The sequence below is a fragment of the Silurus meridionalis genome, chromosome 3 (genome assembly GCF_014805685.1).
Source record: "Silurus meridionalis isolate SWU-2019-XX chromosome 3, ASM1480568v1, whole genome shotgun sequence".
NCBI classification, from domain to species: Eukaryota; Metazoa; Chordata; class Actinopteri; order Siluriformes; family Siluridae; genus Silurus; species Silurus meridionalis.
The window spans coordinates 15,427,638-15,441,249 of NC_060886.1; the positions used below are offsets into that span (position 1 = coordinate 15,427,638).

Genomic DNA, 13,612 nt, shown 5'->3' on the forward strand with positions numbered 1-13,612 from the left:
GTAAAATACGCGTATAACAGTGATTGATGTCCAGTATGTGCATCTTCTTTATTTTGCCTTTACTGGAAAATTACTTTTAAAATGTCTTTTTTTCCTAATCTCTCTCTGTTCAAATGGTTTGGATTTATGTTAATAATTGTGCGTTAATATTGTGTTCGTTGCGCATGTTGGTAGTATTGTAGGTTGTAGTGCCAGCCCTGGCCCACTCTCGCCACCTGCTGGTGGAAGTAAGTGGTGTGTGTAGCTAAGGGGTCCCCGACCACCGGGCCGTGGACTATTTGGTACCGGGCCGCACAGAGAGAATAAAAACGCTGTGGTTATTATTTTTATTTCCATTTTATTGGCTTTCGCGCTCTTTAAAAGGTGTTTTATTAAATAAAAAAGAGCGAATCTGCATGATAGTGTTGAGTTACATTTTCATGAAATATGCAATAACCAAGTTATCAATTAATAGATTAATTAATGAAATCGTAACACACACACACACACAGGTGTAGATGACTTCTTAAAATGTTTACACTAAGTAAAAGGAAAATGATATTTACCTTTTAACTGTAAATGTATTTTATTTTATTTATTTTTTTATTTTATTTAGTGTTACCTAAGACTGATCATTAAATAATTTCTTATTCAGATTATTACATTGAGTTATTAACTTTTATTTTGCATTCATTTATTCTTCATTTTGGGTTGGTCAATTGGTTTTGTTTAAGGCGCATAAAGTAAAATTACAATGTAGTTTTTCAGTATTTTCAAAATGTTTTTGTGTGAAATGCACAACAAATTCATAAACTCATCAGGTGGTATCTCTCTTGTATTATCTCTTGTTTTGCTATTTTCGCAGGCAAATTGATCATTTTGTTTTTATAGACTTGATTGCTTGTTTCTGTTGCAACACTGTTACACAGTGTGGTTTGTCTTACCAAGAATGTGAAATATGAGATGCACTTGGCGTCGTTGTTTATTCAGTGTATAACTTTAAATGCAGTCTCCTGATTTAGAGTAGTAAATAACACTGGACCAATCTGTTTACTTAGTTTTTAATGATTTATTGTACATGCATAACACTGCCAGATCCCTGTCTCTCCTTGTCTCATCTTCTAAATCATATTTTCCAGAATGTGGTCAATTAGTCTTAAAGTTGTAATTTATACTAATTTATACATTTTATCCCCACTAAAATAATGCGACAGTTTCATTGTTATAACTTTAAAACATTTACGAAATGATATATTTAAATTACAAATTGTCGATTGTATAGCACATAGGACCTTTTTTTCTGACGGTCGATGTTTCCGGGGGAATTTGTCTGCGTTACACCAAGTTTATGCTAACCGCGGGATTTAGTCTTTATTTCAGGAGCTAAACTTAGCTAGCCTTTAAGAAAGTGGTGCATTTTTATTCACAGCAACGTATCAAAACCAACTAGAATGTTACTTTGTTGGGTTTGAGAAAAAACACACCATCACCATGAATCTAGACAGACTCCGGAAGCGTGTGAGGCACTACATTGATCAGGTAAAAGACGCGTAGTAGCCTGTCTCCTGATTTAGCCGCTAGACTGCTAAAGGGCCAGCTAGTAGTTAGCGGGTTTAATAGAGGTTGTCAGATGTTACAATGATGCTGTGAGTAATCACAACATTCAAATAAACATTTCTAAAGCTCACCATGGGTCATGTTTTTAATAGATTAACAAATATTTGAAGCCGGCTAGCTTCTCTGTGGCTAGCCGGATTGCTAAATCGTTACTCAGACTGCCTGTCTGTTGGAAACCGTAACTACGTATTGCATGTCTGAGATGTCTAAATGCAGATGCAATTATTAATGTTAAAATGTTTTTTTTCCGCAGCAACAATATCAAAGTGCTCTCTTTTGGGCTGACAAAATAGCGTCTTTATCACATGGTGAGTTTCCTGTATTGAATCAATCTACTTGAGCGGGACTCTTCCTCTATCCTATAGACAAGACAGACCTACAGATTAGATCCACTTGTGGGATGCTGACAAAATGTATTTGTGTGTTTGTTTCTTTAGAGGATCCTCAAGACATTTACTGGCTAGCACAGTGCCTTTATCTGACGTCTCAGTACCACCGAGCCTCTCATGCTCTACGATCTCGCAAACTTGACAAGGTGAAAGCTGCTACTTAACTATTTCTGTGTTGACTTTTGCCATCAGTCAGTTCAATCAGTTCTTCCAAAATAACCACGTCTATCAAAAGTAACGTTGCTTATTCCTCACCTTGATTCTATGCATCTCAGCATTGATATAACTCATAAATATGCAATGTCTTTTAGAATTATTGTTAATAATTCAGTCTGTTGCTTTGCTGCCTGCTAGATATACTGATAAGTTAATGTGACTGAATTTACATTCTTGTACACATATTTGTTTTAGATTATTTTATTCAGGGTGATTAATAATATGTAGTTTAAGTGTTTGGATCAGGGGCCTGACTGAAGATGATTCAAAAATGACCTTCCAATCAATAGCCTTAATAACTGCTAAGCCACAGCATTTCTCAAGCTTTTTATTAACTAATTCATCCATTACACCTAAAATATATATTTATCCCTGTTTTTCTTCTTTTATCTAGTTATATGGGGCCTGCCAGTATCTTGCCGCAAGGTGCCATGTGAGTATGACGAGACATTTAGGTTAAATATGTGGGCTTTCCAACTGCTGCCACTAAGATCGAAGTACACACATATATATATTGTATGCTGTAGAGGCTCTAAACCTGTTTTAGCATGACTGTGCCAATGAGCACAAGATTTGGTACATTAATATGTGGTTTGTGAAGTTTGGAGTGAAAGAACTCAAGTGCCGTGCACATAGTTCTGATCTCAACCCCACTGAACACATGTAGGATGTACTGCATCTCAGGCATCATCAGACATCATCAGTTCATAAACTCACTATTCCCAAAGCCTTCTTACTAGAAAAGTACAGGTTGTTAAACCGCAAAGGAGGATTAATTCTGGAATTCTTCTTCTTCTTCTTCTTCTTTCGGCTTCTCCCATTAGGGGTCGCCACAGTGGATTATCCGTCTCCATACTACTGTCCTCTACATCTGCCTCTTTCACACCAACTACCTGCATGTCTTCCCTCACCACATCCATAAACCTCCTCCTTGGTCTTTCTCTTTTCCTCCTTCCTGGTGGCTCCATCCTCAGCATTCTCCTACTGATATACCCCATGTCTCCAAAACGTCCTACATGCTCTGTCCCTCTAATAAACTCATTTCTAATCCTGTCCGTCATCGTCACTCCCAATAAAAATCTCAACATCTTCGGCTCTGCTACCTCCAGCTCCACCTCCTGTCTTTTGCTCAATGCCACTGTTTCTAAACCATACAACATCACAGGTCTCACCACAGTCCTATAAACTTTCCCTTTCACTCTTGCATACTCTAATACTCCAGATACTCTAATATCAAAAATCACTTCTGCCACTCTTCTCCCCCCTGCCTGCACTCTTCTCTTCACTTCTCTAACACACTCTCCATTACTTTGTACTGTTGACACCGGGTACCTAAACTCCGCCACCTTCTCCACCTCTTCTCCCTGCAACCGCACCACTCCACTGCCCTCCCTCTCATTCACACACATGTAAGAATTAATTCTGGAATGGGATTTACAAAAACACACATCTGATGATCACATGTCCACAAACCTTTGGCCATATAGCGTGTGTACTGTCTAGTTTCAGTTATTGAATTGCGCATATTTGTTCAAGTATCAGTATCATGGCATTGATACATTGCTGTGTGTTCATTTTCTCACTAACATGTGACTTTTTCCTTACAGTATGCTGCTAAAGAATACCAGCAGGCCCTTGACATACTGGATGTAGAAGAACCAGCAAGTAAAAAGTTATTGGATAAGGGTCCAAAGGAGGACAGTGGCACTAGAGAAACCACCAAAGAATGGGAAATGTCACCAGCTTCTGTGAGCTACTCTCCTCTATTTATGAATATTTAAAGCTGCAGTGTATTATATGTAAAGAGCAAAACAAAATGTTGCTATTGTAGGGGTTTTATTTTATATCAATTGCTTTAGATAATTTTTTTTAATTAAAATATTATACAACCCCAAAGGGTCCAAGAAAGGTTGGGACGGTGTGTAAAATGTAAACAAAATCAGTTTTTGTTTTTAATGCAGTGCTGCCCAAGGGTCCGAAGTTCCAATAGTTTTTTAGTTCCTTGTGCTTAAAAATCTTCTTTAAAATGGCACATTTCCTCAGTTTAAACATTTGATATGTTTTCTGTGTTCTATTTTTAAATACATTATGGGTCTCTGTTTGCATTCTGTTTTTGCTGACATTTTACACAGCATTCCAACCTTTTTGGAAATCTTGCTTGTACTTTTTACACATTTATAGTTTCGTTTATGGTTGTGGCACAACCAAAAAAAAAAGTTAGTTCCTGTTATGAAATAGCAGATGTCAGCAGGCATTCTAGTACTAGAATCTCTTTCATTTATCTTGAAATAAGTAAGACAGAAAAAGCAAAACGTTATCAATTACTTTCTGACCTGAATAGTTTCTATTTGCAGAAAATGTACTGTTACATATTTACTTACTATTGTTTTGAAGCACCAAGAAAATGTCTCTTTAAAAAAATCTATGCAGTTACGTTTTAAATTCTGTATTTAGTTTGGGAATTTATGATTTTATTGCTCACAGTATCAGGTCTCCATGGTAACAAGCCCAGTTACAACAGAAGACCTTGGGGCTTCAATGGGTCTGACTCCCTGTGGTTTTCTCTCTCAGATCAGCAGTTCTATCTGCCTCCTACGCGGAAAGATCTATGATGCTATGGACAACAGACCTCTAGCCACATCCAGCTACAAAGAGGCCTTGAAACTCGACGTTTACTGCTTTGAAGCCTTTGACCTTTTAACATCCCATCACATGCTAACTGCTCAAGAGGGTGAGAGAAAATCTCACTAATCACATTGTTAGCTTGACTACACATGTAGTCAAGCTAACTACAGTGTAATTATCTTTTTTTTTTTGTATGTATACCACTCAGCCATGGAAATATTTTAGTTTCTTTCTGTCCCGTCATTGCAGAAAGGGATTTCTTAAATTCCCTTCCTTTTAGCCAACATTGTACTGAGGAGGAAGAGGAGCTGCTACACTTTCTTTATGAAAATAAGTTAAAGAAGGTAAAATGATTTTAATTTTCGTTTAGACGTTCTTTTCATGCAATTTAATCAAAAACAGAACCCTCATTGAATACTGATTTACATACCTCTGTGCATCACTCTGACAGTATAACAAGCCTAGTGAAATAGTGGTACCCGACATAGTGAATGGTCTTCAGGACAACTTGGATGTAGTCGTTTCTCTTGCAGAGCGACATTATTACAACTGTGACTTTAAGATGTGCTACACCCTCACGTCTATGTAAGTAAGCTTTGCTTTTAAGCCCAAAGTCTTTTCTACTATTCCAAATTTCATTGGTTTCTGGAATTAACTCAATTTTTATACAGTAGAATATTTGATTAGAATCAATTTAATTAGAATAGTAGGTGCGATTTGTACCTAAAAAAAAAAAAAAAAAAAAGCCTGTGTAGAATAAAATGTAGCTTGAAATTCTGAATTGGTATCAGACTGGATCAGATCATCTGATTTGCTAACAAATTCTGTGTAATGATCAGGTTAATTTGACTGGCACAACATTGCTTCAGCAAAAGAACAGTAATAAATCCCATATTTGTCATTTTATTTTTATTGTTTTTAAAACATTTGTTTGCTTTTATACTTAACCGCTTCATTAACCTCCCAACCTCCACCCACCACAAAATGTAGACAAGATCTGATAGACAAGTGAGAAAATAAGTATACATTTCTTTACTTTTTGTAAATTGTCTGCACTTTTATCCAGGGTAATGGTCAAAGATCCATTTCATGCTAACTGTTTACCGGTGCACATTGGAACCCTAGTGGAGCTGAGCAAAGCAAATGGTAGGGCAGTAAATTACCTCGTTTTACTCTTCTGTTTGAAAATCTATGCATACGAGTTTAATTTCCTTTTTTTTTTTTATGCAGAATTGTTTTACCTCTCTCATAAGCTGGTGGATTTATACCCCAATAACCCAGTGAGTACAGTATTCGATGCCATAATGTCACTGATGCACAGAGTACAGTGCTTTTATATTTATTATTTTTTCTCATTTTTACTTGTTGTTTAGGTCTCATGGTTCGCTGTTGGATGTTACTATCTAATGGTTGGGCATAAAAATGAGCATGCACGGCGTTACCTTAGGTAAGAGAGAGGGTGTCAAACTCAAATTCTGCCTGGTCAACTTCAGCACGTTTATGAGCCTTTGATTTGCCATGAAAACACATTAGTTTATTTGATTAAAAGTGCTGATGATCAAAAGGCCTGGTGAGCTGTTAGTGAGTGTAATGTTTTTGGGGGTTTTTTTGGGTTGTAGTAAAGCCACCACACTGGAGCGCACATATGGACCAGCATGGATAGCATATGGTCATTCATTTGCAGTGGAAAGTGAGCATGACCAGGCCATGGCAGCCTACTTCACAGCTGCACAACTAATGAAAGGGTAAGTACACCTGCATGGTTCAGGTTCAGTGCACAGTACAGATGCTATTTAATGCACAATGAGCATGTTTTCATTGACTCTTCTTCTACAAGGTGTCACTTACCCATGCTGTATATCGGTCTGGAGTACGGCCTCACCAACAACCCAAAGCTGGCAGAGCGCTTTTTTAGCCAGGCTCTATGCATAGCTCCAGAGGACCCATTCGTCATTCATGAGGTTGCTGTGGTGGCTTTTCAGAATGGAGAGTAAGCTTTTTTTAAACGTTAAATTGAGTTGCACGTTGTTAATTATTGTTGTATGGTTGTATCATTTCTGATTCACTATTTGTAATGTTTCAGCTGGAAGACAGCAGAGAAGATGTTTCTAGATGCATTGGAGAAGATCAAGGCTATTGGCAATGAGGTATTTACATTTATTTGTCAGAAGCCATTATCCAGAGTTAAGGGCCCTGCAGTGGCAGCTTAATTAGTGGTGGGAGTGGAACTTGTGACCTTCTGATCCAAAGTCCAATGCCTTAACCACTGAGATACCACCTCCCTACACTGTCATAGCTATACTGTGAGTTTTCTATTTGGATTGTTGAGATGTATTAGGCAGTCTAGGCTGCTGGGGAGAAATTGCTATTGAGGGTGTCTGATTAGATGAGTTTGTATCTCAGCACTGCTGGGCCCCTGAGCAAGGCCCAACTACTCCATTGTATAAATGAGATCATTTTAAGGGCATCTGCCTTAGGCTGTAAATGTAAATGTAAAAGTTCAAATCCAAACGCTGTCCCTGTCCTTTGAACAAAACTCTAAACTGTGCTAATTACTCAGCTTTAACCTGCCTCTTTGAATAAAAGTGTCAATCCTGTGGATAAACATATATGTTAAGATTGATTTTTCTTATAACTTTGTATAAAAAGTGTAATACGGTGTAGAAGTTTTACTCTATTAATTAAATATATTTCTCCTCTTCTCTAGGTCACAGTGGACAAATGGGAGCCGTTGTTAAACAATCTAGGTCATGTGTGTCGAAAGTTAAAGTAAGTTAATGAAACAGTATTTCATTTATTCTGTTAACAGAATAAAGTATTAGCTAAAAATGTTTTTATATTGTGTTAATAGTGCAAAATTACTTCATTACTGTTCATTGTAAACTGTGTTTACAAACCCTTAGAGTGGTGCTGCCCATATGCTCCAAAATATCTTATAAAAAGGGCGCTTTATCTCTAAGCACTACACACAGAGATTCTTCTTACTGGGAAATTACCTGAAAAGGACATGCTTCGAAAATGATCAAGTGCTAATGTTTAATGAAGAGCTTTCAGAAGCATTGCACACACTGAGTCCCTCTTCTGCTGTTTATTCTCTGTGCTTCTCTAGTCCTCCTCCTGTCTCTCTTCATGAATAGAGTATTGTACTGCATAAATAGTCTATATTGTCATTACAGTGCTTAATGAATTATTCATGTCCACTTGCAATTCATACTTTGAGACCAGGCTCTTTACATTTTCTCCTGTTTTTATTTGGAATGAGGTGCTCTGAGGCTTATAAAAATACTTTTGCTTTGTTATAAATTAAATAAAAATATTATTATTATTAAATACTTTTACAAATTAAATACCTTTTGTTTTATTCTCTTAAAAATATTTTAAAATAAACACTATGCAACATTGTATTTGTTTTTCTAGACAATAAACTCTAGTTGCTAATTGAGCAAACTTATTAATGATGCTAATAATCCTGATATTATTAAATAATACTGCTGTTGTCATTTATCTTTTTTTTTTGTTGTTGTTGTTTATACTCTTATTTTATTTCTGATCACAGGAAGTATGAGCAGGCTCTGGAATACCATCGGCAGGCTCTAGTTCTTGTCCCCCAGCATGCTTCTACCTACTCTGCTATCGGCTATGTGCACAGCCTTATGGGGGACTTTGAAAGTGCCATTGACTATTTTCACACTGTAGGTGATCCAGCTGCCCTTTTAGCTGCCAAAATACTGTGTGTTACAAAGTTAAATGTTTAATATTTTCAGTGAGCACAAATCAATTCTTATCAATCTGCAGGCACTCGGTCTGAAAAGAGATGACACGTTTTCTGTTACAATGCTTGGCCACTGCATTGAGATGTACATTGGTGACTCTGATGCATATATAGGTAAGTCTTTCACTATATGAGACAACCTCTGGATTCTGTTGTCTACCAGTGTGTTCAATCTTATTTTATTCTGTCACAGGAACAGATATCAAGGACAAAGTAAAGATGATCCCCAGCACAACTGCCTTAAAGAAGATACTCAGCACTTCAGCTGAAGAGAGCGAGACTCCGGCACAGCCTGTGGAGGAGAGCAGCGCCATGTCCCTAGAGACTCCACCTGCCGAAGCTTTTCAGCGATTCCTCTTAGAATGTGACTTGCGGGAGAGCGACATGATGCTAGAGACCTCCATGTCTGACACCAGCACGTGATGTCCATGCTAAGCCAGAGTGAACTCCATGTCTGACACCAGCATGTGATGACTGTGCTGAACCCGAGTGCTGGTGGGTTCTAGAAAAAAGAAAAGATTTTTGCAAATGACGGAGCTGCTTTGAGGAGGACCATAAGTGAACTGTCAAAATCAATGATGACTTTGTATTTTGCACCCATGTGGATTTTTACTACAAGTAAATGCTGAGCTGGATGCAAAAGGGTTTCAATTGGGGGAAAACACTTCCTACAATAAACCCTGTCTCAATAATTTTAGAGATTGTCATTGTTTTTTTTATTGTTTTATTCTTGATTAGAAAACAGACTAAATCATATTAATGGAAAGATATATTGTTACAGACTAAAGTTTCTGGGCATTTTTTCCCCACTGCAGCAGTCAAGTCAAGAGGCTTCTATTGTCATTTCTACTATACACAGTGGTACACAGTACACAGTAAAAACGAGACAACGTTCCTCCAGAACTCTGGTGTGACACTAAACAACATAGAGCTACAACACAATACAAAGCTACATGAAGTGCATCAAATGCACCCTAGTGCAAACTGTGCAGACGAAAAAAAAAAAGTATAGACAGTGCAACAAAGAACAATACAAGACAATACACATAACACAAAATACCACTGACCAGTAAACCTACTGTATACTCTGAATATACAGTACTGTGCAAAGAGAACTATAAAAACTATAACTGAGTATATATAAACAAACAATGCAGTGCAAAAATACAGCAGTGGCAGCAGTCAAGAGGTTCAAAAAACTGCATGTAAAGTGTAATACGGTCAAGTATAAATAATAAATAAATGATGGTGGACTGGATTGAGATGAGTAAGTTCAGGTTGTACAGTTCGGTAACACATTTGAGAGTGTGTGTGTGTGTGTGTGTGTGTGTGTGTGTGTGTGTGAGAGAGAGAGTTCCATTTCAGTTCTATGTATTGAGGAGCCTGATGGCTTGTAGGAAAAAGCTGTTACACAGTCTGGATCTGAGGCCCCAATGCTTTGGGAACCTATTTCCTGATGGCAGGAGGGTAAAGAGTGTGTGTGGTGTGTGTGGGGTTGTCCACAATGCTGTTGGCTTTGCAGATGCAGTGTGTGGTGTAAATGTCCATGATAGAGGGGAGAGGCTCCGATGATGATCTCAGCTGTCCTCACTATCCTCTGTAGGGTCTGTGATCTGAGACGGTGCAGTTCCCAAACTAGGCAGTGATGCAGCTGATCAGGATGGTCTCAATGGTCCTTCTGTAGAATGTGATCAGGATCGGGGGAGAGGGAGGTGAGCTTTCCTCAGCCTTTTCAGGAAGTAGAGACGCTGCTGGTGTTGAGTGACCAGGTGAGGTTATCTGCCAGATGAACACCAAGGAATTTGGTGCTCTTGACGGTCTCCACTGAGGATCCATCGATGATCAGTGGAGAATGGCCGCTCTGTGCTCTCATGAATTCCACAACCATCTCTTTGGTTATGTCAACATTTAGAGACAGGTTGTTGGCTCCACTCCAGGCTGTTAAATGGTGCACCTCCTCTCTGTATGCTGACTCTTCGTTTTTGCTAAGGAGACCCACCACGGTCGTGTCATCGGCAAACTTGACGATGTGGTTTGAGCTGTGCATTGCTACACAATCGTGAGTCAGCAGAGTGAACAGCAGTGGGCTGAGCACACAGCCCTGAGGGGCCCCAGTGCTCAGTGTGGTGGTGCTGGAGATGCTGTTCCCGATCTGGACTGACTGAGGTCTCGCTCGTGAGCCAAGGTTGCTGTCTCTGTGCAGGTGTGCGTAATCTTGGTGTGTTTACATAGGTTTCTCTGGTTTTCTCCTAATGTGCTAAAACTTTAAAGTTACTTAGTTATTTAGCAAAACATCTTTAGCAACTGTATATACGTATTTTTGCACTTGGTCTTTTCCAGACCTAATCTATCTAAATATTTCTTATTAATAATAAGAATCAACAAATAATCAAAGGACTTCGATTTGCTATCGTCATTCTCTGGCTGTCGCACGGAACGATAGTGAGAGTTTTTCATCTCTTTTGCCACGACCACTCAGTCTTTCAATAATGACACCGCCTCTCCTCCTAAATCTAACGTCATGACTCTTCAGCTCAGTGACTCTCAGTGATCGCGGATGAACAGCATCTGATTTAGAGCAGAGTTATTCTATAGCCTGATATCTGGAAGATGAGAAGTGTCCTGTAGGAGAAGCAGTGATGGGCTGCACGCCGTCTAAAGCCAACATCACATACGCTCATGAGCATGTGTGTGGGGATCTGGACACCTGCTCCACGTTCTTACCGAAAAGCTCCGTGTCCACGCCTGAGAGACACTCAACCAGACTGCGCGTGGACACCGGCACACACTGCAAAGAAACCTTCCTTACGGGTAAGACACTGCGGTTAAACCAGCCGCACTTTCTTTTCTTTTTTTTTCTTCTTTTTTTTTATATATGCGCGTCTAATCGTGCACTTACGGTATGGGTGGTGGGCGTGGTCAAAATATATGTAAAGATGAAAAGATAATATAAAAGACATAAAACAATTAATGTATTGCTATTTTCCATTAAAAAAAAATAATAATTAAAAAAAAAAAAAAAATATATATATATATATATATATATATATATATATATATATATATATATATATAAAATAATACAACTTCGTGTTTGTGGTGTAAATATTTATATAACCATGGCCCATATTCAAACCCCTTCAATAACAGCTTTATTGTATGGTGTTTGAGACTATATAGTAAAATGTAAAAACAAAATCACCTTTATTTTAACTTCCTTTAAATGTTTGCTAATTCATTCAGTTGATTTTTACTCAGACTATCACTACCCTGACTATCACTGAATTAATTTTCCGGTCGTTCTACTGTACAATTTTTAACAAACATAAAAATCAGTGCACTTGAGTCTCCATAAAACACTCTTAAAACATTTTCTTTTATAGGTTTGCTTCATCTTTCAAATAATTCTTATTTAGAGTGTCTCTGTCTCTGTCTCTGTCCTTAGAGTGTTTGAATGTGGGACATGATTGAAAATGCACTGAGGTTCAGAGTAATTTTGCGTTTACTTTCCTCAAAAACTGTACCGTAAAATGACTGAAAATTTAAAACACTAATAGACAGAGACACTGTAAATAAGAATTATTTGAAAAATTGAGCAAACCTATAAAGCTAAATATTTAACGAGTGTTTAAATGTTGAACATGATTGAAAATGCACTGAGGTGGTTTTTAGAGTGATTTTGTCTTTACTTTTTTTTAAAAACTCCACAGTAAAATGACTTGAAATTTTATAGAGTAATAGACAGAGACACTCTAAATAAGAAATATTTAAAAGAATGAGCAAAACTATAAAGGGAAATGTTTAATGAGCGTTTGAATGTGGAACATGGTTAGAAATCCACTTATGTTAGCCTTTGCCAAAACTAAAAATGACTTGAAATTGAAGAATATAATAGACAGGGACACTGTAATTAAGAATGACTATAAATGAAAGTATTTTATAAGTGTTTAAATGTGGAACATGACTGAAAAAATTCACTGAGGTTCCACATTTTTTTTAGGTCTTTTAGTAATTGTACAATGGAAACGCCGTTCTGAAGCGTCTTTACATCTATGTTGACCGCTCCCACCACCTATGTACCGTAAGTGCACGATTAGACGCGCAACACAAAGAAAAGCGGCTGGTTTGACCATGTATTTTCTGGACTAGTGTCAAATTCGTTCATATAGGGGGTCAGAATTAATTACTCTGTGTAAGTTGTGGGCGAAACACTGTAAACATTCATTGAACAACAGGACAGACAGGAAACAGAATAAAGTACGAAAGTTAGTAAAAACTATACATTTTGCTCTTATGCACAATCGCATGAAGATGTTTGCCATTTTTCTTGGTCGTCACATTAAAGTCAAGTTTATTTCTAAAACTTTTCACAACAGACATTGTCTCAGAATTTAAGAGTTAAGGTAAATGGTGTGTATTTATCCCTGATGAGCAGCCATGGCGACTGTGGCAAGGAAAAACTCCCTTAGATGTTATGAGGAAGAAACCTTGAGAGGAACCAGACTCAAAAGGGGAACCCATCCTTATTTGAGTGATATCAAGAGTCTAGTTCTAGTCTTTAAACAATACAGAAGACTGGAGAAAGACAGGGTTAGGTTCTGTGCCTGGGGATATCAGGATAGAGTAAAGGTGTGCATCACTGACATGATCTCTGTGTGTGCTTCTGTTCATCTTCAGCACAGAGAAAGAGTTGCTCACACAGATGTGTACGTGCAGAGCTTTCGAGCATCCTGTAGGCTGAGATGTGTCATAATTTCAGGGATGAAGCTGTGAAACTGTGCAGCGCCCACAGAGTCAGATATTACCAATTATAATAGAAATATGATAGAAGCTCGGGTATAATGAATGTAATGTAATGGAATTGAGTTTGACACGTCTGGTGTTCTTCATCCACCACTGGCATTTAGTTGATATAAAACTGCAGAGATGGGAAATAAAGTACAAATACTTCTTTACTGTACTTAAGTCGATTTTTCTGGTATTAATACTTTACTTCACTATTTACTTTTCGGAC

General features: G+C 37.8%; 1 protein-coding gene across 1 annotated transcript; it reads left to right on the top strand.

Moving 5' to 3' along the window:
* The first annotated feature begins 1,285 nt into the window (after positions 1-1,285).
* Positions 1,286-9,295, top strand: cdc16 (cell division cycle 16 homolog (S. cerevisiae)). Its single transcript, XM_046845981.1, has 18 exons — positions 1,286-1,518; positions 1,850-1,904; positions 2,034-2,131; positions 2,596-2,634; positions 3,809-3,949; positions 4,773-4,932; positions 5,076-5,170; positions 5,278-5,411; positions 5,893-5,972; positions 6,057-6,106; positions 6,200-6,273; positions 6,446-6,571; positions 6,664-6,816; positions 6,910-6,973; positions 7,534-7,595; positions 8,383-8,518; positions 8,622-8,712; positions 8,792-9,295. Exons 1-18 carry the CDS (start codon positions 1,471-1,473, stop codon positions 9,019-9,021), a joined length of 1,836 nt encoding a protein of 611 aa, XP_046701937.1. The 5' UTR covers positions 1,286-1,470; the 3' UTR covers positions 9,022-9,295.
* The last annotated feature ends 4,317 nt before the right edge of the window (positions 9,296-13,612 follow it).